The sequence below is a fragment of the Chelmon rostratus genome, chromosome 9 (assembly GCF_017976325.1).
Source record: "Chelmon rostratus isolate fCheRos1 chromosome 9, fCheRos1.pri, whole genome shotgun sequence".
In the NCBI taxonomy this organism is placed as follows: Eukaryota; Metazoa; Chordata; class Actinopteri; order Chaetodontiformes; family Chaetodontidae; genus Chelmon; species Chelmon rostratus.
In genome coordinates this window covers 23183447-23209291 of record NC_055666.1, presented here as the reverse complement: position 1 = coordinate 23209291, position 25845 = coordinate 23183447, and the positions used below count along the sequence as shown (strand labels likewise).

Sequence of the window (25845 nt, the reverse complement as noted above, 5' to 3'; positions counted from 1 at the left end):
TACATCTGGAAATGAATTGTCTTCACGCGGTTTTCACAATCTGCCCGAAGCAATGTAACAAGTCAGATATGGCACTGATTCCTCAAACTGAGGATTGTCTCCAAAAATAACCCGGTTGCTATTGTTTATCAGACATCCATCTCCCCTCTCACGCCATTACAGGTATGGACTTTTGATTCCTGTATGAAAAACGCCTGGTAATCCATCCCCATGGCGATAGCAATCACATCCACTTATGTCTGGTGTAGATAACTGTACAGATTGTATACCGCGAAACAAACCACCAATTTTCATATAATGAGCCACACAGACATCAATTTCTTGAGGTCAGCTGCAATTTTCTGGTAATACCACCACTACAACACGCTGCCCTCAATCTGACACCCACCTGAAGGCATTATGTGGTTGAGTATTGCAGAGACAGAACACTGTATGTGTTTACAAGACTGTCTGAGTGCAAAAGTCAGAGGCTTCATGCACCAGCATTGGATCCATGGGTGTTGCTGTTAACTCAGAGATCTTTGAATCCCCAGTTAAGAAAAGCTTAATCTGTTTCTCCCCCGGTCTAACTCCGTGGTTTCCAACCTTTTAGTCTTGAGGCCCCCAAAACAAAGCAATGTCCTCTTGTAGCCCATTGTTGTTGAATATACAGCATTTATACATTAGGACTTGGTCAAGTGAAGGATTGTTATTTTCTTCCTTATCTGAGGTGTAAGAGGTAGAATATACTATAGAATAGAATAAACTATTTACAAGTAAAAAAGGAAATATTAGAAAAAAGAAAATACATTTTGTGCAGCTTTGATATGCTTTTCTAACCCATCAATCATTTCACAAGCCCTTAGATTTATGTTGCGCCACTTGTCTAAATGTTTACCCTCGACCAACACAAAGAAGCATTTCGACATCTCACAAGAGGGCATGGGACAATTTTCTTTCCAAGTTCCTATTTCAAATGAACCATCTACAGAATGCATGAACGTTTTTAGAGCAACAAATTCATCAAGGTTTCATTTAAGATTAAGATAATCAGTGTGATTACTTTTCTGCCTGGTTTTGTAATCCACAGTTACTTTACTGATTTTCTAGAAAATGCACTGTATAGTGATCTTTATATGTATATTCATATTATAATAAAAAATTAAATGGTCTAGTGTAATGGATTGTATTCATTTTGCGCATTAATACTTACACTAGTGACAGTGAGGGAGCGCCATGAAAAGATAAATTGCTTTTTGTACGTGTCAATTTTCTTTTGCATGACCGGAAGTATTATTGAGGCGCACAATCGTACATTTAAAATTACGCAGGATATGTGTCGTAAAAAGGATATTTTGGGGATAATTATAAATTATACATGTTCTTGTCTTCTTAGATTTGAAATTAAAACACGCGATTCATCCGTTTTTAATTTGGCTACCTCGAAACACTCAGAAATTCTACAGCACATTCTAATGGAATAGTTTTATTTTGAAATTTCGCGAACGGAAGTTATTGAGTTCTTTCTTCTTCGTAAAATCTGCTCCAGCATACCGGCCGGGTTTAGCGAGGTTAGCCCAACCAAGTGTCTTAAACCGCCTTGTCCTCAAAATGTCTCACCCAACATCGTCTGACAAGCCTTCAAACCCTGAAAACCCACGCGTTTTCTTCGATGTAGACATTGGTGGTGAAAGAGGTCAGGACATTTTGATTTTAATGTCAGATAACATCCTTTTAAGGGCCAGGTTAAACGTTAGCTTTGTTAGCTTAGCATAGTCTTGGCTCCCTCTAGTCACTTCTAGAGACTAATTCATTTAACATAGCAGTTGCCAGAACCGTTACTGTTATCAGATAAGCCAATTGGTAACACAACGACATTAGGAGCTCAGTAATGTTTAATGTGAGCTAGCTTTGTGTCCGATAAATGTTTATCTAGGGAGCTTGTCTATCGTCCTGTTGTGCATGAACCACGTGTGGTTGTGTTGTCCAGTAAGACCTCAGCCTCAGCCTGAGCTTTGCTGTCACACAATAGTAATATAGTTCATAGCAGCTAGTAATTGTCATTCACATGTGTAGGTAATTTAATAGTCTTGATTAACTCACTATTAACTGGCTTCAGCTAACAAATTAAAGACATGATATTTTACTGCAGCCTGATGAGGCCTATTTTGTCGAATAGATATAGTTTTGCCATTATAATTGTAATGCGTCATAAATACCTCAACATCCTGCTCCACTTAACTGTAGTAAAGATAACCAAAATAATGTATTGAAAGTATGTAGTAACTAGTTCCAGACTATTCACAAGCAGATCACACTGTCAGTAGGCTCAGAATATGCGACTAAACATGTGCAGTAATGTAACACTGAATTGCTTTCTGTCCACAGCTGGCCGAATAGTTTTGGAGCTGTTTGCTGATATCACCCCCAAGACTGCCGAAAACTTCCGGGCACTCTGCACTGGAGAGAAAGGCACCGGCAAATCGACCGGGAAACCACTGCACTTCAAAGGATGCCCGTTTCACAGAAGTAAACAGCCTTCACATCTGCATATATTGTGACTTTTGAGTTTGGAAGGACACACTGAAGTTTTAGTGCGCACACATGTGTAGAAGTAGCTGAAAGGACAGTGAGACATTTGTAGGTGCTTGGATACTGAACTGTTAAAAGTATTAAAAATGTAAAGTAAATTAGGGAGCCTAAAGCAGTATTGACATTCAGTCTGGTTGATTCACAAAGTAATTTGGTTGTACATTTGTTTTTGGCAGTCATCAAGAAGTTCATGATCCAAGGAGGTGATTTCTCCAACCATAATGGCACCGGGGGTGAGAGCATCTACGGGGAGAAGTTTGAGGATGAAAACTTCCACTACATGGTAAACTATTCAACTAGAATCCTCATTATCTGGGTTAAAGGGGTTTCTTCGGCCATCAGTTACCCCCCACTGTTTGTAGTCATTTTTTTTAGCTAAATTGGCCTTCTTGACTTGAAATGAGACTTATTTTACATACATTATGTCAAACAGTGGACATATTCCTCCAGGATGTCCCAGTGACTAATTTCTCTCTCCCAATACTCTCAGTCTCTTTTGTGTTTTTTTTAAAAAGGCAAAAAATATAAACTAAATAACGTTGACCTATTCTCATGTCTACATTAACATATTTTTCCTGTTTCTGTGTGACAGTAGTGCCATCTTTTGTCTGTGGCTAATTTACCTCCCTCTCCATGTAGCACGACAGAGTGGGTCTGCTAAGCATGGCCAACGCCGGGCCCAACACCAATGGCTCGCAGTTCTTCATCACTACTGTCCCCACGCCACACTTAGATGGCAAGCATGTGGTCTTCGGACAGGTGTTAAAAGGGATGGGAGTGGTAAAAATGCTGGAGTCCATTGACACCAAGGATGACACCCCTGTAAAGGTAAATGTTTGAAGTTTGTACAGTTCATTCCAAAATAATACATTTACAGTTTTTCAAAGGTGGCACCGACCCTTGCAAGTGTAGCCTCTCATGATGCTTGTACCGTTATGGTGAGTACAGTATTGCTTCCAGGTGGTTTGTTGTCCTTTTTGTTTGAAATTTTCTTCCATGTGAAGACAAAAACATCTTTGTGGAGGAAATTCAAAACCTGCAGTCAATTGGATACAAAATCACAATACTCAAATTCTCCCAGAAATGATTATTATGTGCTAGTGTTTTACATAATGGGATTATAAAAGGGCCTGTAGTTGTATGTTAATTGTTTATTTTTGCTTTTTGCAGCTAGTCAAGCGTTAACCTTTAAAACAATGATCAGTAATTTAAAACCTGGCTCCCAAGCATGGCTTGTTTATCTACATGCGTTAGTAGATGGGACAAATTCATGGACAACCAAAGAATCTGACCTGTGGGAATTTCACGAGTTATAAACGATATTTTCCTGTCTTAAATTTCTGCTTATGTCTACCTTTGCAGCCATGTGTCGTAGCAGACTGTGGTGAGCATAAGGACGGGGACAGCTGGGGCGTTGCACCAAGCGATGGATCAGGGGACACCCACCCAGACTTCCCCGAGGACTCCGACGTCGACTTCAAAGATGTAAGTGTCATTGCTCTGTGGGCCTTTGTTAAAGGGCCACTCTGGCTTTTCTGGAAGTGTGCCCGTCTGTCGAATTATTCAAAGTCAGATGAGATCAATAACAATTTCAATATCAAGATCCAGGCTGTGTTTAGCCAACATGGAAGCAGGGTAAAACAGCTACTAAACAATTTCAAGGGCTTGCCACCAAAATGAGGAATGATGGATTATTACCAATACTTTGAGTGCACTCATTTTGATTGGACCTTGAAATAAAATGCTTTAGATAGCCTGGCTGAACTTTTTGTTTACAACCGTTCTGACTGTTTAACAGTTAATTTTGATGCCAGAAACAAAAGACTGGGAAAGTTGTGGAACGCTCCAAAACATTCCACAGGTAAACTGGTTGATTGGTAACAGGTGATAGCATCATGATTGAGTATGAAAGGGGCACTGACGAAAGGCTCCGTCATTCAAAGTCAAGGATGGGGCGAGGTTCATCACTTTGTGAACACATGATTGTATAAAGGATGTTACTACATGGACTCTGGAACACAGTCATTAAACACAGCTAATTTGAAAATGATTGCATTCTGTTTTTATTCAGGTTTGACGCAGCTGTTTTGGAACCGGGGTTGTATTTTTCATGCCAGCTGTTGTGTTTGAAGGAAATGGATTTGCAGACTTACTCATTTCCATCTGTATTTGCTTTCAGGTTGACAAAGTTCTATCTGTTGCTGAGGACATGAAGAATATTGGAAACAGTCTTTTTAAGAATCAAGACTGGCAAGCTGCAGTCAACAAATATAGCAAAGCTCTAAGGTCAGTGTGGGTTTCTTTCAGTCACAGTCGCCCTCATTTAATACTAGTGAGAATTTTTGGCTCGTATAATAGTCCACCTGCTGTGGTGTATAACCCTAATCTTCAGACATGCACTCTTCAAAAGGTTTATTATTGGGACACTACATGGAGATTTACTGCTCAACAATAAAAATCATTCTTCACTGCTAAAATAGTAACAACATTGAAGTGATAAGCATATTATAATTTTTATGCTTTTCTTAAGGTTAGAAATCCCATGAAAATGCGTATTAATTTGTGTCAGTGTATATATATAGCAGCAGGATGAGGTGTATGTGGGACTGAGTCAAGAAACCTACAGTGCTCATGTTCATAGTAATAAAAGAGCATTATCACCCAGGGCAACAGTGGCTCCTTTATGCTGTTGTTCTTATTTTAGTTAACAGTGGAGGTCTATGGTAGAGAGGATGAGGGTGTATTAGGCTTCAGCGAGAAAGAGAAAGTACTTATTGGCTGGATGAATTCAGTGTTGGTTTTGGTATTTCATGTGATTTGTAGACAATAAGAAAAATATATATGCAGAAACCAGATTATACTCAAAAATAAAGTCGACAGTGTTGGTGAACAGGCAGTGATGACAAACTGCAGGTTTTGTAAGTGATGAGTTAGTACTTACAGTATTTTGTGACTTGAGGCTCAGGAGCATCCGTCCACTTTGAAGACCGAACGCTCCCACTGCAGTTTCACCCGTGATTCAGTTCAGTCCTGACAGCACTCGCCCACATTTTTTTCAGCGACACCAGTCATTGCTCATCATGATCCAGTTCTATCCGGAATCATCAGCCCTTTGTTCCTGCAGGTATTTGGAGGTGGGTGGAGAGCAGCTGGAGGAGGAGGTGCAGAAGAAGCTGGAGCCCACGGCCCTCAGCTGCTTCCTCAACACAGCAGCATGTAAGCTGAAGATGCAGCTGTGGCAGGACGCTCTGGACAGCTGCAATGAGGTGAATGCTGCCTTTGTGCTGGTCCTGTATGACATGGAACTGTTTTGCAGCCCATTGCCCATGCTAAGAATCTGAGCTAAGCTTCATTGTTGTGAGTTACATGAGGACATCTGTACCACTGTCATCTCTGTACAGTAAATATGAACGTTCAGCAGCCTGTTAATAAGTGGTGAGGGGGAATACAAATCACAAATACGGACGACTAATAAAGCTGAATTCCATTTCTAATGTGTGTTTCTGTTGTGTCTAACAGGCTCTAGAGCTCAACCAAGCGAACACTAAAGCACTTTTCCGGAGGGCCCAGGCCTGGCAGGGGTTAAAAGAATACAGCAAAGCTATGGTAATGTCACCTTTCTCTTTAAAGTAGCTGCTGGAAAATGGAAATCTAAAAGACTGAGAGCCTTTACTGGACAACAGTTCAAAATGTATATATGTGTTATTGTCTGTATATGTGAAATATCTTCTGGTGTTATGCAGCATTAGCAGCACTGGACTCTCCAGTTTAGCTTTGTCTGCAGGACTGAATAGTTTGGATGTATGAGAATCAAATGATGTATTGTTGTTAAGCATTTGGCGGATGGAAGTAACTGTGCTTATTCATTCATGCATATACATCCGAGTTTATACCAGATAAAATCCAGGTGCATTGGATTTGGAGATGCTTGGTAATGTCTGTTTGACTCACCAAATTGTTTTTCCGCATTGGTCATTTTTCAGATTGATCTGAAGAAAGCTCAGGGAGTAGCCCCAGAAGACAAAGGTGGGTAATGTTTGTTTGCTCAGCCTTAACCCAATGCGAAGATACGCAGCAGATATTTTCCTTCATCTCCCACATTTGCATATTAAGTTTATTTAACATTGCGTGCATATTCACATGCATTATTCAAACTTGGCATGCAAGCTCAGGAAGGAAAAACAGTCCAGGACTGCAGGAACAAGTTGTTTTTCCCCCATGTTTGTTGTTCCTCCTAATTGAACTTTATAGGGGGAATTTAGTAGCTATCTGTTATTCATGATAGGTCCGTTGCAGGACAGTAATGATTCGATTAGTTTGATGACTCTTTTCTTCTTGGTTACTCTGTCCCAGTTTTTCAAAGAGCGGACACTTTTATCTAGCTACTTTTTGTGTGACCAGTGAGAAAATTATTCACAGCCACACGCTATCTAGTGCATTCAAGCATGTAAGTCTTTAAAAAAACAGCTAATTCATAATGATCAAAGCACACAGTGGGACATCCTTTAAGAAGCATTTGCCATTAGCAGATATATACCCTCCTAAAACTGGTTTAAAGAGCTGCAAAGGATGTAATTTACATGACGTGTGTTTTGTCATTGCCTCCATTGGACGTTTACGGGACCCCCAATATGTAAAGGCTTGAGTATACTGGGTGGCACAGGGCTCTCTGTAAATCTCGAGCTCCTCTTTTTGATAGTGCTCTTTTGATATTCTAAGCAACAGTTTAATGGCTGCTGGGCGAGGAGATAAGAGCTATCAGTGTGCTTCCTGCTCTCCATGGTGCCTTCAGGAGCAAAATGTCTTTTTAAAGTGAAATTTTAGTGTGCAGAGAGAGAGCTACAAAATGTGTCAAAGTGGGCATCAGAAACAGTGTTTGAAATGTAAGTGTTGGCGAAACAATATCCAGCACAAATAGACATAACTGCATTTGATTCATTGACTGCTGAGCTAATTCAAAGTGTTCTTTTTTTTGACAGCTATCAGTAACGAGATGAAGCGAGTCCAACTTAAAATCCAGGAGGAGAAGGAGAAAGAAAAGAAAATCTATGCCAAAATGTTTGCGTGAACACGTAACGATGCATTGACATCAAATATTGATCAATGTTATTGACAGGAATTCATCTCTTCTTGGGAAGCTGCACACTCAGCTGAGGAGTCTGTAACAAGGTGAAAGTGTACAGTATTTTCAGTTGGCAGGTCCGTTCATGGTTTTTTTTAACTGTTGTAAGCTTTGACCTGTCTTAATTCTGACAGGCGTCTTCACTGTAATGAATAGTTTCAGCGTTTGTCTGATGCATGGCTGACCCCACTGCTCTGAAAAACTGGGTTAACATGGGGTTTGTTCTGGAGTTTTGAAGTGGTCCAGCAAAGCAAAGCTCTGTGTGTTTTTCATGGTAGAGATTATGGTTCAGTGCCACACACAATTGTTTTTATTTGTTTCCTCCAGAGGTCAATCAAAGGGAAAACAGTTAAGTGTTCTTTATTCATTACTGTGATACCATCATTGTATGTACAATACTGTGTGGATCAGATGCTGTTAAATTATACCTGCAATAATACTGAAATAAAGCTTCATTTGAGAGCAGCTTGTTTGCTTGTTCAATTACATTTTTGAAGGAAATATATTAACTATTACAGCTGATAAAGTACTTAGAATGACACAAAAATAAGAGCCACTGTTCAAAATGCCCATATTGTGGATTTTAATGGAGTGAAACTACACAACTGCTAAGAGTACCTTCTGCTTTAAATGGTCGTGTGTTTTGCATAGGTTTCATAATGTCTGTACAACATTTTAAACTACAGGTGGGGTCAGTCATTTTAATCCAACAAACTTTTTTGTCAAATTCAGCCAACATCTCCTCACACTCAACTAGCCTTCTGTCCTGTGTGGAAAAAGTAGATAGTGTTTGAACACAACCCTGGCTCAGTAAATGGGAAACAAAGTGGCTTGGACCAAGCCACACAAAACTAATCCAGCCAATCAGCAACAGGTGGCGCTTGTGCATAGGACATGTTAACAAAACCTGTTTAAGTTGGTGAGGCTTTCACACAGCGGAGAGACCTGAGAGCTGAAAGACATGAAGATGGATGTGGAGTTTCTGCCTGATAGGTGGGTAACATTAGCACTGCCATGTTGTGCTAACATAATGTTTGTGATTTGTGTGTCAGGTTAAATTTCTTCGCCCACAGACACTCGGCTTACTTTGTAGTGATGTGTTGTTGTTGTGATGTTTGCGAGTATCGCTGCCTGGAGCTGGTCCGCTGCCTCTGGGAAACCGCCTCCTCCTCTCTGCATGTTAGCTGCATGAGTTTTGGGGGTGTAGCTTCTGAAGGAGCACTGAAAGGAGGGGTGAATTTGTTTGGCTGTTGACTTCAAATATCTGCTATCTTTTCACCAGAATGACTCACCCCACCATATACACCACTGTATAAATAAAGGCTTAATTTCTATGACAACACAGTTTCATTCCTAAAGTACTTCCTTTTTGCAGTTTTTATTATTACACCCTCAAAACAGCTATGTAGTTATTTTCTGTTCCATGTTTTAGGCACATTTGCCAGCAAGTACTGTAACCCTGAATGTATTGTACTTTACAGTTTTCTTTCAAGACAAAAGGTAAAAAAAAAAAAAGACACGTTCACATTCCATTGTAGGCTGGTCCACCGCCGCCTTCAGGCACAACCCAGTTGATGTTCTGGCTCGGGTCCTTGATATCACAGGTCTTACAGTGGACACAGTTTTGAGCGTTTATCTGCAATCTCATCCCATCTCCGGTTTCCATGGGAACATACTCGTACACACCTGGAGAGTTAGCGGAGACAAAGTGAACTAGTTAAAAACCAGACACATGGGAACTAGGTCATTAACAATGTGTTTGACCTTATGTTCTGATCAGGATTGATTTTTTTTTTTTTTTTTAGAAAAGATGAACAAGGCAGATTAATTTAAGATAGAGATATCATGTTGCATCAGATTTGTTTTTGTGCTGTATTGCAGAACTGCTTGTATTGTTACACTGTCTTTATCTTGAGTGACACATCTTGATAATACGGTGCGATGCTTTAGAATTTCTAATGGTATTGCCCTGTGGTAAAAGTGTGAAGGCTCACAGTATAGTCTAATACGTCTCAACTATTTTACCAAACGAAGGATCATGAACCATGCTTTCTGTGCGGTTTCACTGATTTTATTTTGCAAAACTTTTCTTATAAGAGTGTCACCAAGGAGAGGTAACAGCGATAAAACAGGTCTGAAAAGTCTTCAGCAGCAGTGAAAAGTGATCTGAGCCCCCTGGTTTTAAGAAGTTCCATTGTGTTTTAAATGACTGCCTTAATGCCCACAGCACCAGCAGAAGGTCTACATGAAAGATAGCGATGCAGACGGTGGAAGGCTTCAGAAAGCTCCACTGTCTGAATCAGCCATTGACAGCAAAATGGGAAAATGCAGCTTCACTGGCCCTTTTTTGTTTGACGTGCAAAGACCGGGATCAGGGTTGGCTGTTCACAGATGAAGGTAAGTGAGCTTTATGAATGTGGATTGGATTTGGTCTCTCACACTGACAGTGACACTGGCTTTGGGAGAAAGCTGAAGTTTATTGTTGCAGCCTGATAGTTTGATGTGAAGTGCAGGTAAAGGATATATTGCTGTCTCTAAAAAGTGGGGTTGGGTTTAAGTTTTTAAAGTTGAAGTTAAAAAGTAAAAGCCTTGACATGCAGTACAGTGTTACCGTGTGAGGTGCCACAGCAACCTGTCAGTGACATACTCCGCAGTATGTGATTCTAATGATGTAATGAACCCACTCTTTAGATTTCAAAGTTTAGAGGATGTAACAGTGTTCAGCTGTCAGTTCTCTGCTGCCTTTTGCCACCATTTACAATTTACTGCAAAACTGCTGAGCCACAACTCATTTTAAAATTATTAACCTTGCTAACCCAAAGCTGCTGTGTGCACAGTAATTGCTGCTCTGCGTTATCCATTCTCCCCTGCTCTTTATCAAGGCTCACCTCTGTGGGCCACAAAGAAAAAAAACAGTCTCGCTCTGTGTCCACGTGGGCACTTCATTATGTTTCAAAGTTTCCAGAGATTTCAAAGGCAGCCGGGTCCTGAGATTGAATATCGAGTTCAGCTTTTCAATCACAAGTGCTGCACTGGAAAGGACATAACCAATAACCTGAGGCTGGCTGGCTTAACAAACACACACTCTGCTGGCCTCACAGTACTGATTAAAAACAAAACACACTTTGGTTGCAGACTTGAATGAAAAATGTTAGTTTCCAACAAAGGCTGTGGCAGTAATTCAGGTGGGCTTGTATTTATCTGGAGACCTTGTGTAAGCACATCATCACAACTCATTTCTAAACCCATTTTTTTCCCTCTTCACAGTTTTAAGACTTGGTTTTTTAGCTTTTAGAGTCTGCAGGTGTTCCAGTTTAGTAATTTCAGAATACAGGTGAGGTATTGCAATGCTTTCTGTTCCTTACTAAACAAATCATTCAAAATGGAAATTAATACTGCTCCAGTTACACTGTGCTGTCTTTCACTGAAGAATCTACAGGACCCTGGAGCATTTTTCATCAAAGTCCTGCACGTTCCCACCATTGTGCTTGTTGTTTATTCAAAAGTTGGAGTGTTTACTTCTTTACTGAAGTTTGAAACTCTAGTCTCAGAAATCAAACAGTGCTTGGAATGAGAACACAACTTGGACCATCTATTTATCTATACCTAAATCTATATTTTAAGCACAAGGTTTGACGAGTTAAGCAGAGACAGCCGACAGCCTGCAGCCATGATCGAAAATCTAAGAGGCAAACTGAGCCAAAAACAGGAGCACCACTCCAAACTGTTGGAGTGGTGCTCATTGCCAGGTATTTCTTAATTTGTTCTTAACTGCAGTAGCTGAAATAATTCGTGAATGATTAGTGGGTCAACAGAAAAGTAGCCCCTGATTATGGATTAATCATTTAAGTCTCTCATCAAGTGAAAATATCAAACAGCCGCTGGTTCCAGCTTCTCAAACTGCTTCTGTTCTCCGTTTTTTTTATCATAGTACACTGAATACACTTACTTACGTGCGTTACGTAACTGGTTTGAACAACACAATATGAATTTTAATAAGGACTGGATTAGATTCATGGCTGCGACTAATGATATTTTTCATTATCGATTAATCTGCTGATAATTTCCTTGATTCACTGTTTAATAGATAAGATATCACAAAATAATAAAAGGTTGTTTTTTTAGTCAAAAACCAAATAAAGTCACACTGGAGAAGCTGGAACTGGAGAATGATTAGCATTTATGCTTGAAAAATGACTTTAAAAAAGACAAATTCATTATGAAAGCGGCTGCAGATTTGTTTTCTGTCCATCGACTAATTGTTTCACCTCTGATTACATTAACTTTCAAGCTACAGAAAGATTGAATATTGCAGGATAAAAGTTAACTCCCTGCCTAAATATACTACTTAAGAGTGCATGTAACCTGTGTTTACAAGTCTTGATTGCTGGAACTTGCTGGAAAACGCTACAAAACAAACAATTGGCTTTCTCACTGTAGTATGTGGAAAAGATTTGCTGTTATCAGCGCCCTGACAGACTGTGTGAGTTGTGCTCTTCAGAGGCCATGATGGTGTTACCTGCGGGGCAGAAGCGTTGTTCAGGCCCATCATATATGGCCAGGTTCCTGGCGACCGGGACGCTGTCATCCTTCAGGGTCAGGTGGGGTGGCTGGTCGCCCTCGTGGTTGGTGCCGCTCAGGGCCACAGACGAGAGCAGGTCAAAGCTTATCTTGCCGTCGGGCTTGGGGTATTCAATCGGCGTACAATCTTTAGCTGGTTTCAGCTGGTTGGCATCAAGGCCTGAGACAGAGCGAGCACGGCTGGTTACGAAATGTTGATTTTCTCTGCAGAGATAAGATGACCTCATCCCTCACCTACACAGAACCACTGGCATGTGCTGCAACTAACCACACTGAAAAACAGTACTGCTGCACTCTATATGTAATATTCTTTATATATGCAGGTCTAACTAAGCTCGTGGACTGATTTCTGCTAATGCTATATTCTTTTTATACATGGTTTTCTTAGAATTAACATTGTACATAAGTGAAATCAGGTTCTTCACAATGTAGCTGTAGAAAATATAAAATCGCACTCTTCAGGATAAAAACTGTTCTTGCGTTCTCACAGTTCACTGCTGCCCATTTCTCTTCATTACGGTAACTCTCCCACATGTGACCTGTCTGGTAACACACGATCATTCTTTTTATTTACAACTGAAAATCCTTAACTCTGTTAAACTAAGCACCATGTTGCTATAGAGATATCAGCTAAATGCATAAAAAGCAATACAAATGTTCGAGTTACTGCCAAGATGTACAATGATTGTGCTCACCACAGTGTTTGAGGGTCCATGGCTCTTTTCCTCTGAGGATCCAGTAGAAAAGTCCAGTGTAAACCATACCACCATACAGGCCAAAGTAATTGTGGAAGGACGGCCTGATGTTTCTAACTGCATACAACTCTTTCCACACCCACGAGTTCTTCAAGTTCTCAGAGTACTCAGGTATATGGAGTCCTGGGAGGATTAAAATATACATACATTTAATTTAAACTGTAATTTCATTCATGCTCTGCTGTTTCTGCACATTTGTAGCACAAAGCCTTGATTAATTCCGACCTTACTCCAAAGATTTATGTACGAATGACAAATCCCTATGGAAATCATCCCCGTAACACACTTAATCAGCTTGGACAGTTTCTGGTAAAACACTCTGCTGTTGAGTTTTCGACTCTAATTATTCAATTTGAGCAGCACAAATTAAAATGCATTCGTCTCAATTAAATTAGAGTGGTGGCAGAAGTTTCAGAGGCAGATCACTTCAAACCCTGGCACATTAAACCAAAACTATATGCACAGCACAACAGCATGAGGGGTAATGATGTAATTTGGGTGAACTCACCCCTGAACAATATAATATTTGTTGTTGTTCTTCTCCAGACCACAGACAGTTTGTATTCACAAAATCCACTCTTATTTTGTCACAATGCTATTGAAAATCAACCAGCAAGTAAAGACGTCAGCAGTGCTGCAAATCATATTCTTGTATTGATTGATTTCTTGATTCTTCGGGCTGTTCCCGCTGACATTTTCATTGACACTCCAGGTTTACATTTTTACATTTGCACTATTACATTCTCAATGTTTCATTGTTTAGATTGTACAGTTTTTACTTAGTTTGTACAGTTTCTATTTAGATTGTACAGTTTTTATTTATCTCTTTTTTAATATATGTCCTGTCACAAAAGGTTGAAGAGTAATGCAATTTCGATTCTCTGTTTATCCTGTACATACTGCAGAATTGACAATAAAGCTGACTTTGACTTTGACTTGACTTTGATTGACACACAATTTGTTTTCTTTGGACCTCCGTTAAGTTTTCTCAGGTTGTTTGATAACTCATATTCAGAGTTTACTGCTTGAGCTTTTATAGCTGACAAATGTTTCTGCCTGACATTCAACCTGATGAAATTCAACCTTGTTGCAGTTTTTCTGATTTTTTAAATTCAGAGTTAAAATCATTTCTCCCAAGAGCTGTTAACATTATTTTGTCTACACTCTAACAAGCTATGAACCATCAGTATTATTAACAGGTCTTCTTGTACCTGCTGTCTCTGAATCCAAGCTCTCTGCGGTGACTTTGGGGAAAATGGCCTCAGCAGCCAGCATGCCACTCTTCATCGCCGTGTGGGTGCCTTTGATCTTTGGGACGTTCATAAAACCGGGGCTGCAGCCAATCAGCAGCCCTCCAGGGAAAGTCAGCTTTGGGACAGACTGGAGAGGAAGAAGAAGGAGTTGATGCCCATTTTTAAACATTCTTGCATTTCTTTCTGAGACTTTTAACTTCAAACCAGATTTCAAGAATTTGGCTGCAGCTCAGCGTGATGTGTCCTGAGCAAATACAGCATCAGTATGTCAGGCGTTTGCATGCACACTGTCCTGGTTAGGATCAGGCTTTTGGAGTATCCGGGTTTTGATGTGCGCATATAAACATCTTATCCTGGTTTCAGACACCTGGATAAGACCTTATCCCAGTTTTGAGAAACCAGGATGTGGTCTCTGGTGTTCTCTGGTAGAAACCAGGATACTGTTGTTCACACCTCATCCAGGTTTGTGGTCTGATTAAAAACAGAGTAAGTGCACAAGTAAATACACTTCATAATTCTACTGGATATTATCAGCCACAAAGCAACTATAACAAATCATGCGACACGTTATATAAGTAAACAGCTTTAAATGAAAAACATATGATTCAGTCTTTTCTTGGTGGTGTCCTCCAGCTCATCCTAGAGGTGTTCCCAGGCCAGGTGGGATATATAATCCCTAAAACCTGTTTTGGGTCTGCTTCAGGGTCTCCTCCCATTTGGACATGTCCACAGGGAGAAATCAAATCAGAGGTGCCATATATTATAACAACATCTTAGTCCAATAACCTAATTATATTTATAATAATGTTTGGATCTGTGACCTTTGCCCAATTACAGCAATGTTGCATATCTGGCAGATAAAGGATGTTATCTGTCTTTGTGTTTGCATTTTCAATATTAAAATGCACTAATTATGGCTGACTGAGGAAGAACCAGAAAGCAACAAAGATTAGACAAATCAAACTATTTCAAAAGACTCATAGATGCATTTGCTGTATACAATAAATAAACCAAACCCACAGTGATGTATCAGTAATAGTAAAAATGTTTAATAAACAGATTAAATTAGTAGCTTGTTTGTTGTCATTCAGCTGTAACAACATTGATTATATTTGCTGAGGAAATTAGATTCTAAAATTAGTGTTCTGCTTACGGCTCTAATTAAATATGAAAGTAAATTTAAACATTCCTCGCAGGGAAACTGACTCTACTTCTCCTTTTACACAGCTTCACTCCATCTTATGACATTTAGATTAGGTCAGTTTTATGGTTTGATTTATTTAATATGAAGTAGCGAGTGGCAGGCTTGTTTCACAACTCTTAGTTTTAGCTCATAAAACAACTGTTATGGCAAACAATATGAAACAAACACATACCTGTAATCCCCCCTCGTTCAGCGCCCTGGCTCCATATGCAATCCTGCTGCCTCCCTCCAGTGTGGAAGCTATGAAGGGATGATGTTTCCAGCGCTGGAACTCCCTGAAGGGGCTCAGGTAAGGGTTGGTGTAGTCTAAACCAACCTGGAGTGGGAAAAAAATGTCCCTGTTTAATCTGAGTCATTTAAAAAAACAAAACAAATACAATAAACCTATTAGACAAATAGAAAGTGGAAAAAGGTAGGGTGTGCTTCTGATGCTATTGTGGCTTATAGAAGAATCCAAATCTAATTCATTTTACTCTCTTCTTGAGTTAGTGTTGCATTTTTATACATCATTTAAATTATTTATTTTGTACTAACACTCTTGGTATTGACACTACAAATCAAGATTTTATTGTTCTTTATGTCTCTATAACTTGCATGAATAACACCTACAGCAAACTGACATTCAAGGACTTAATTTACACATAATTTAGAGAGGCATTAACATAGATACCGAAGTTCACAGTGCTTGTCAGAGGAAATAACCAGACCAGGTCAAGGACTTCTTTCGTCCCCTTAGGTTGGCTTGTGATGAAAACAGAAATTTGGAACCACTTCTGAGATTGCTGTCTGGCCAAATGCAGCAAAAGATGCCAGGATCTGTGAGGTGCCACTTGATACCTCTAAATAGATTAGTCTTGTGACACAAAAAAAATTATGTTTGGCCCGAATTAAAGGTCAAATGCCTGGCGAATATCATATGTCTGGTGAAATGGAAGTAGCAGGATCAAGCTATGGGGATGCTTTTTAGTGGTGAGAGAATACTACAACATAGCTGAGAAAAGAGGTCTTAAAAAAAACCACCCAGCTCCAGAGTGCATGTGCCTAAAAACTGGAATTCACACTTTGTCATAACAACCCAAGGACACATTCAGGACAGAACTGGAGTAGCCTTCAGTCAAACAGCTGAATTTCCCGCAGAGCTAAAGTTTTAGAGCCAAACTCAATTAATGATCAGTGGAAGCAGCATTTAACAATGTTCCCTCATATAGTCTGAGAGAGATCCAGATGACCTGCAACTGTCCCAGTCCATCTGTGCAGAATGGTGGAGGTAAAAAGTAAGAAGATTGTAGCTTAAGATCAGTGGTGCTTCTCAATTTATGTAAATAAGATGTCTTTCTTTTACTTTATTTAAAACATTTCTAAAAATCATGTCTTTTCTTTGTTGTGATCATTGACAGTATATTTTCACAATAAATATCACCGTGAAATGCAAACAACACTATTTATTTTCCTGCAGGATGATAATATACAGTAAGTATAAGAGAGGCTGCCTGCAGTTTAACACTACTCTTCGTCCATTTTTGCTATAAATTATCAGGGAAACTGTAATGCTCCCACACAGTGGATCTAAAGGTCTGCTCTGGTCTCTCATTTGTGCTTGCCTTTTGAATGGCAGCAACACAACATGAGCTTCGGTTAAAATGTCACATAAACATAAATTGAGTATTTTGACAGCGCCTGTTTGGGTCAAAGAGCAAACTAAACTGAGGAGGTCGAGTCAAACCGAATGAATACACATAGATACAAAAGCACTCACCACAAAGCCCAAGGCCACGAGTGGCTCTCCCTCATTCAGGTGATACAGGAAGGATCCTCCATATGTGTTCCTGTTCAGAGGCCAGCCCACAGAATGCTCCACCCTGCCTGGCCTCCATTTCTTCTCATCGATTGTCCACAGCTTCAAGAAAAAGGAAAACGATATCAACAAGAAGAGAATTTAATTAAATCTATCCAGTCAGACTCCTTTCTGACTGACAACTATGTTGGGTTTCGCAATGAAAGGGTTATTAAGAGGGTTTCAGACCTCCAGCCATGTTTTTCTCAATCTCCAAGATTAACATGTTTGTGGAGACCAAGCTGCTGCAGTTATGTTTTCTGTGTAGCTGAAATAAAATAGTGAATTTACACCAGATTGTGGAGACAGTGTTGAATCCCAGTGTAGAAACAGCACTACAACAACCACTTTTATCAGTCTCCTCAGGATGGACTATTCTCATGAAGAATGATCAGTCAAACCAGATTACGGGGAAATTTAGGCCACAAACAGAGTGACTGATACACATACCAGCATTAGTTTGATGTGGGCGGTACATGTTATTTACCTCCTTCAGGCCAATGGCGTAGGTCTGGGGCTCACAGTTCTCACGCAGGTTGAATTGCTTGTAAAGCTGCTTGGCCAAGTGGCCGTGACAGCCCTCGCCAAACAACGTGACTTTAGCATGGAGCTCCATTCCTCTCTCAAAAACATCCTGAAACAGGAAAGGTACAGGACGCATGAATATATTTCATGAGTGAGAAGAAATTGAATATAATACAGAGAATGGCTAGGTTGGGAGGGTAACTATCATTGAATTGCTTTTCATGTACAGGACAATAACATTCGGTATTATCAAACAGATATCCTATCTGTGAGAAGAAAAGATGTGCTAAAATTGGTGTAGCCTTAATACTGCCTACACAATATTGCCCTGATATACACTATAAGTGCAGAATGTGTCGTATAACAGGTTAGTGAATAATGCTCTGCTGTTCGTGGTATGATTAAAAAGCGCATCTTTTCAAAAGGTGTATCAGGAATAATCTCATTTCTTTGAAGCAAAGCACAAACTCATTTTTTTTATCCATAATGGATAAAAGAGGCCAGTTAATGGAAATGTCTATGCCTGATGCCTTAGAATAAGCGCCTGTGCTCCTGTTGGTTTTTTTTGCCTTTATATATTTTCAAAGCGCCTGTCGTATCCAAGCTGTTCATGTGTATATTGCACTTTGAAAATAATGGCCTGCTTTGTAATTTTCAGAAGGATTATTAAATGACATTGTTTTAGTGCACAATACCTTCGGCGAACCATCCTTGGCAATGCCTACATCATTGGTGGCAATTCCCTTTACACTTCCATCTTCATGAAACAAAACCTTGACAAAAAAAACAAAGGTTAACACCTTGACCTGAGAGGGGACAGGAAACATGTTTGATAAAAATGGCAGAACAAGCACAAACAGTGGCACTTCTGATTATATCAGTTTTGTCCTACAGGTTAAACTAGAACCCTGCTAATAATATTCTCTAATTAATTGATTAAGCTGTAAACTATGTGACTATATTGCTTTACAAAGTAAGACAGAAATAAAGGTTTAAAGCAACATCCCATCATTCTTCCATGAATCATCACACTCAGACCAGCAGTGTAAGCACTTTCAGTAGGTTTTCAAAGTTTTAAGTCTGATCTTTATTAGATTATTATTAGAGCCTAAAAATGGTCTCACCAGATTTTGTAAGAATTGGAGCAGGTTTTGAGATACTGTGTTTCATGGACAAATGATCTACAGTTATAGTCAACCTACCCAATGACAGTAAGACAGGAAAGAGGGGGAAAATATGGCAGAAAAAATGTATTTAAGAAAAATGTGTCTCACCTCAGATGCTGCATAACCAGGGTACAGCTCCACTCCAAGCTCCTCTGCCTGCTCCCCCAGCCAGCGCACAAAGTTTCCCAGCCTCACAATGTAGTTACCATGGTTCCTCATGGGCAGACCTGGAGACAGCCAGAAAAATCACACACACACACAAAATTAGCACTAATGAGGGTCCGATGTTTTATTAAGTCATAACAAGCCGGCCTACGGGTTTGAGAGACCATCCATCAACTGAACGACCTCAGTACAAAGCCACATACCAGTATGATACCAAGTGGTAATTTTTCCACCTTTTTGTCAAGATACTTGGTTCCCAAAACATTTAACAGCTTAACTTAAAAATCAGTATTTACATCATAATCTGTAGGCAACAGTTTTCCATTATTAAAAAAACACAATACAACAGTAACTGTTGCAAAAAATGTAATACAAGTGTAATGCAAATATAAACACATTTAAATGAACGTTCTGTGAGTTTTGAACACATATATATCTAACATAATTGAATACAATTCTGATCTCTGAAACCAGTGAAATATAAATGAAACACCCTCTCTGTGGGGCAGAACTTGTTCATGCCACATCAGACTAATAGTGAGCTTACAAAGTGAGAGAGCATTATCCCATTAGAATTGAGAATTTTGGACTAAAACAGGCTTTTACCTGGCAGCATGGGGACAGGGATTCTGTGTTTCTCTGTTAAAATGTTGAACACATCTTCAGTCACTTCAGTGTTCAGGGGTGCCTGAAATAATAACAACCAAACAAATGTGTGTTGTTAAGTGTTTGACCTCATTGGGATTTGTGTGTATAAATAAATAATCCTACAATTAAGTAACACAGTGTATAAACATTCAGATCTACATTTTCTAACATTAACAAATCCATACGTATTCATATGCAAAAAACAATGCAGGTGTATGCAAATGTTGATGAGTAAACTCTACTGCATACCAGTACGTGTACCTATGTTATATTTAGCATTGCTGGCAAAAGTCACATAACATATTACGCAACATACAACAACATGAAGTACCTGATGTGACCATTGTTTATGGTATAAAGGAATCTTTGTAGACACCAATCTATGCACCAAATCCACAAAGAAGACATGCTGAATAAGACACTGACCCCTCGTTCCTTCCAGTCAGGAAAGAGCTCAGTGAGGGCAGTGGGCTCCAGACAGGCCCCTGACAGGGTGTGTGCTCCAATCTGAGAGGCCTTCTCCACAAGGCACACTCGCAACTCCTTCCCATGTTCGTTGGCTAGCTGCTTCAGACGAATGGCTGCTGAAAGACCGGCAGGACCCCCACCTACTATCACCACATCTGCCTCATCGGCAAATCTCTCCATCTCGATCCCTGACGAAGAACCATAAACAAGAAATATTGTGGAACTTGAGAGGAACTATGTTCTGATTCAGTTTGCAATATTTTAGAAGGACAAGTGCAGCCCTGTGTCTCACACTTGCCAAAGCCTTGCATCAAACTGACAGGATAAGGCAGGGTGGTAGTTGAAGTAGAGCCATCCAAACACTGAAGAAGCAATCTTGAGTGTGAGCACTTACAATGCTGATTTTTGGATAACAGTGTCTTACCTTCCCATCTTGAGTCTTTATCTCGGGAATGGATGGTGTAGTGTGTTGTGATTCGGGGTGTTGGCACCGAGGAGCAAGTCCTTCTGTTTAGTGCTGTGTACAGCTGAGGGGCGGCATACTCTGTTTGTACTGTCTTCAATGCCCTGATACACCTGTGGGCTGCAAGAGAGAGAGCAGCTCCCAGTTATGACCAGTTCAAACTGGTGGGTATGTGGCTGCATACTATGTAAACAGTGTTCTCACTGGTTTAGATAAGCCTAAACTGGTTCTCAAATGATAAAACATTCATGAAATACAATAAAATGACAACAAATAAAACTATACCAATCTAGATAGGTGACATAGTATAGCCTGTCATAACATAGACTTGTGAAACATAACACCTCAACAAACACAGAACAGAGACTAACAAAAACCTTTATTAGCTAACATAGTGAAAATGCTATGCAGTTGTCACATTCCTTTCTTGCAGCAGAGGCACCATGCTAACAGCTAAGCTTAATTCAAAGTCGGAGGCTGCTAATTAACATCCTTCTTAGATGGCAAAACACTTTGTGATAACCTTCAAAACAATGGCAAGTTACTAACAACACTAGTACATTTCTCAAAAACCGTAAACTGGGTGTGTAAGCCGGGACAAGGACACTATCCAGGTGACCTATATCTTGGTTCAACTTTAACCTACATTTTAGCTTGCTGCTAACATAAATAAGCTTGCCGGACTGTCTCGGCTAACGCTAACGCTAGCATTTGTAGAAATCCCAAAAACAAAGTTAGGCACAAAGAAAAAACAGGCTGTAGTGAGCATATAAATCGTTTGGCGACATCTGACAAAATTGACGGTAGAATGAAATGAACTATAGTAGTTTCATCCAAGTTCAAAACAGCAAGCTCGCAACATGTTAGCTAACCAACCATTAGCGAACGTACCTTTACTTGAATATCTGCTAGCTGGAAACATTATGTGTCAGCTAGCGTGAGCTCACTAGCGGACAGCGGATTTTTTTTTCTTTTAGAATCAGCCGGACCCGAAGTGAAGTTGTGGTGTTGTCACTTCACTGCCAATGGAAAGGTTATGCAACCCGGCCGCTCGGCAGACAAATGTTGGGCCGAGATGCCTTACAAAGTACGTCTCATAACACAGACATTGGAGAGCGTCAAAAGCTGCGTTGCTGCGGCAGCATTCACACGGCCGAACAGAGGTAACTGCGCAGATGTGGAGCTGCGTGTTTCACTTTGTGCCCGAGCTGTGGTAGACCTGAGGGGGTCATGTGTAGGAATCATTTAATGCATTGATTAAAGGGTCTCACGCAGACAGTGTGGACGTGGTCAAATCCAGAGACCAGACATTTGGAGTTTAGGCTACCAACGTGACCTTTTTAATAAAATAGTTTTTTAATATATTACTTATTGATAAGAGTTTGACAAATGCTAATTAAGGGACAAAGAACTGAATTCTGTTTACCAGTGGTTGAGTGTAACTAAGTACATTTAAGTACTGTGCAAGCACTGTCCTCCAGTACAATTTTGAGATTTAATATAAATTTCATGCCAATTAATACTAAATTAAGCTTTTTACTCTAAATGATAAATTTCTAAAAATGCATAAGCTGTGCACCTGAATGCTCTGTATTGTTCTGCAAGCAGCTGTTTTCTGTTGAACATGGTGTGGATGTGTAACCACATCTGGAACAAGCAGATAAGAGGCATACATAAAATAATTTCATTATTATGATTACATTTCACTGAAGAAAAACGAAAATACAAAAAACACATTTGAAAGTCATTTATTGTCGGACAAAAGTCAATACAACAAATCAAATAACTAATTTAAAAACAACTGTACCCATCAATATGAAATGTAAGCCTGCAGACATTATCAACATATCTCAAATAAACTGCTGGCTTCTCTATATGTATAGGACTGCAATGCAAACACAAACGGCACATACAACGTATTCACGAATTATTGTTTCAATAATTTATTCTCCTCTGGAATATAGCATGTTTGCTATATTTCCATACATTTACAATGTCTGAAAAAGTCTTTTATGATCATTGTACAAATGTCTTCACCATACAGGCCACAGTGTGAAAAAATGTGTAGTGAGGTGTAGTGGTTGGTGAGGCGAGGGCGAGTCCAAGTTCAAGCCCCCAGACCAGCTGGAGAATTCCTAGACAGGATGTTTAAAAGACTGTTTAAAATTGCTGCCTGTGCAGCTGCAACCCGCTCGCCACATTTTCTGTTTATACCTGTCCAAATTAAGGACATTCTTTTTTTTTAACATATTGTCCATATCTCATACATTACATTCAATATTCCCCTGAAATACTTACTGGTGACAGAGAAAACACAAAAACAACAACAACAACAACAAGAAAAAGACACTTTTGATGGCTTAAAATGTTCTCACTGTAAGTGAGTTGCATGAAATGTACTCATGTGTGCCCTTTCACCCTTGCAATGAGAAAGGCATAAAAGAGGGTTTGTCCACACTTCAGAGTTCTTAAGGAGAACTGCCTGATGAATGACTGTACAAGAAAAGAAAGTGGAATGTATTGATTACCCGGATCCTTACAGTTCAGAGCTTTTAGCTGTAAACTGTGCAGTTTTTCCTGTCACAGAACCTCATCAGACATAAGACATCCTCACTGAGGGCCTGGAGAAAGGCATCAAGAGCTACATTTAAGTTGTGTTCTTTGTCAGTGCACTGTTCAAAGGTTTATTTATTGTGTTTTATGTAATTTAGATAAATCATGAGCTACAAATGGTAAAGATTTTTTTTACTTCCTGATGTGTTGTATGTCTTAGTGGTCCCTGTTTTCAACATTTGCACTGAAAATCCACAATTACCCCCCCCCCATGCATCAATACACCAGCACGGTACTCTAATGTCACTGTCATCATGTGTCACACCAGCATGGGTGGATTCACAGCTGCAAATTATTGCTGCAAATATTTTGCTAACATTAAATGGGTGTTTTGGTCCAAATCATAAAATTTAAGCGGCTCATCATTTTAAATCGAAGACTGCAAGATGTGCTTGAAAGGTCAGGAAAAAAGCAGTCATTGAATCTTGAGCAAAAGGATCAGTGTATAGGATTTAGTGACACCTAGTGGTGAGGTTGTAGACTGCAACCAAATGAATACCCCTCACACGCCTCAGCATGGAGGAGAACCTACACTGGTCATGAAACTTGATAAAAACATGTAAAGTGCTCTCTAGTCTAGAGCTTCTGGGCCACTGTAGAAACATGGCAGTGCAACATGGCAGACTCCATGGAAGAGGACCCTCTCCCTCTGCAGATATAAAGAGCTTTTTCTAAGGTACAGAAAAGGCGGTTATACACCATGAAAACATTATTATGAATATGATATTTAATTTCTGACATATTCTGCCAATAGATACCCCTAAATCTTACACACTGGTCAAGTTTTTTTTTTTTCTTTTGTTAAACTACTTACTGGCAACTACTACTTTCCCAAGTCAAGAGTGAACTTCTACACTCAACAGTTATCTTGTTTTCAATTAAGTCCAAGCCACAGAAGTGCAGTCAAATAGTTAATGGGAGCTGTAGTTATTGGATTGGAGCAAAATGTTCTGTCTTTTATCACTGTCGGAAATAAGTTGTCGATATTTTAGTTGGCAGCACAGTCAGAGAATAATATTCAGCTCAGAAAAACCTGTTTCAGCTTTCAGAAAGAATAATAAAATACAGATTTTGACAGAAATTAAAATGAACATGGACAACCCAGTGGAACAAAAGCCAAACCAGAAGTGCGGAAGGACTTCTGTATTGATAGACATATTTTTAAAGCCAATATGTCTTCATTAAAGGATCTGTACTGCTGCATAAGGCAGCTCCACACTGACTTCACCCATTGCTGTGATGGCTGCTGCTTGGGCAAGACACACACACAGTGGGATTTCCAAAAGCACGAATGAATACTGATGATTTTTAGCCACAAATGAGAAATCTGGGAACAAATCAAAGACTGTCCCGTTAAAAGGTGTAGTGTTAACAGGTCAAACACTCTTGACTGATGAGATGAATGACCCTGAATCACATTTGTTGAGGTGACTCTTTGATGCACCTAGATAAGTTTACTTGTTGGTGTGTATATGTGGGTGTGTGTGAGTGTGTGTGGCATTGTTTGTTTCTGGGAGCATACTGACAGCACTGTATGTTGCTTGCGTTGTTGTTGTGTGCACGTGGGAATGTCATTGTATCCCTCATTGGTGTTTTCAACAGGGGTGAGCTTGGCTAGCGTGCCTGCTGCTTCCACCGGGTGCCCCGTGGTGAGGCCGTGGCTGTTGTCCTGCAGAGGCCACATTTCCTGCCAGGTGAGTGACGGATGATGAGCTGGGTGACCGCTGAGCAGAGGCCTCCTCTGTCTGTAGTTAGCCCATACCTGCAGAATGGTCTCTTTGAAAGGCCGTGTGGTCAGAGTGTAAAGGATGGGATTAAGGGCGCTGTTGATGGGGAGAATAAATATGACCACCCAGGAGCTGATGGTACCTGCCGAGAAAGAAGAGACACAGAGAGGAAGAAGTAAAGCAACAGAGTTGGTGTATGGTCTGTGGTCAAAGAGATTAAGTTCAATGTGGTTATGAGTGGGAGAGTACTTAAACATAAAATCCTTGTATTAAAGCCTTTTATGTAATTAATGAAAATCCTTTTTGTCCCTACAGGGGACCTCATTCGGGAGTCACAGCTCACCAGGTTATGTATGTAATGGATTCTGCACATCACTGAATGGTCTTTTGGGTATACAGTGTGAACTAAAAACACTAACGTGGCAGCAGTTGAATGCTCTTTATTAAGTGATAAGTATCTTATGAGAAGCCCTATAAAAACACTTGTTACTCTACTTGCAAAAAATATATGGAAAATGCAATACTTTAAAGAAATACTCCACCAAACAAGCCTCTTTTGAGTGCTCATCTCCATGTGAATCTGAAAAGTTAGTAGCTTCACAGAGGGCAGCTGCAGCGACAGAGGTTACAACTGATTCCAATTGAAAGTCAAAAAAACATGTCAAAACACAGTGAAACATCCATTAAAACTGGCCAATTCAAATTTACGCTGTAATCCACCTCTTTGAATCATTTGTATGATCACTACGC

The 25845-nt window shown here is 39.8% G+C and overlaps 3 protein-coding genes across 3 annotated transcripts in view; 1 reads left to right on the top strand and 2 right to left on the bottom strand.

Annotated features, from left to right (window-relative positions):
• Positions 1-1523: 1523 nt before the first annotated feature.
• On the top strand, positions 1524-8175 carry ppid (peptidylprolyl isomerase D). The gene is made up of 10 exons (XM_041943660.1): positions 1524-1675; positions 2368-2508; positions 2748-2854; positions 3211-3399; positions 3934-4056; positions 4751-4857; positions 5696-5837; positions 6091-6177; positions 6555-6597; positions 7551-8175. The coding sequence occupies exons 1-10, from the start codon at positions 1591-1593 to the stop codon at positions 7637-7639; spliced, it is 1113 nt and encodes a 370-aa protein (XP_041799594.1). The 5' UTR covers positions 1524-1590; the 3' UTR covers positions 7640-8175.
• Positions 8019-21857, bottom strand: etfdh (electron transfer flavoprotein dehydrogenase). Its single transcript, XM_041943659.1, has 13 exons — positions 21647-21857; positions 20717-20875; positions 20251-20480; positions 19783-19864; positions 19120-19238; positions 18541-18618; positions 17808-17954; positions 17243-17383; positions 15659-15802; positions 14241-14409; positions 12970-13152; positions 12213-12434; positions 8019-9379 (listed from the first exon to the last, which is right to left on the bottom strand). The coding sequence occupies exons 1-13, from the start codon at positions 21675-21677 to the stop codon at positions 9216-9218; spliced, it is 1869 nt and encodes a 622-aa protein (XP_041799593.1). The 5' UTR covers positions 21678-21857; the 3' UTR covers positions 8019-9215.
• Positions 21858-24812: 2955 nt separating this feature from the next.
• Positions 24813-25845, bottom strand: part of rxfp1 (relaxin family peptide receptor 1) — a 56017-nt gene continuing 54984 nt past the window's right edge. Inside the window, exon 18 of the mRNA XM_041943696.1 lies at positions 24813-25237. Within this exon, the coding sequence (XP_041799630.1) occupies positions 24813-25237 (425 nt within the window). The remainder of the gene's footprint in view (positions 25238-25845) is intronic.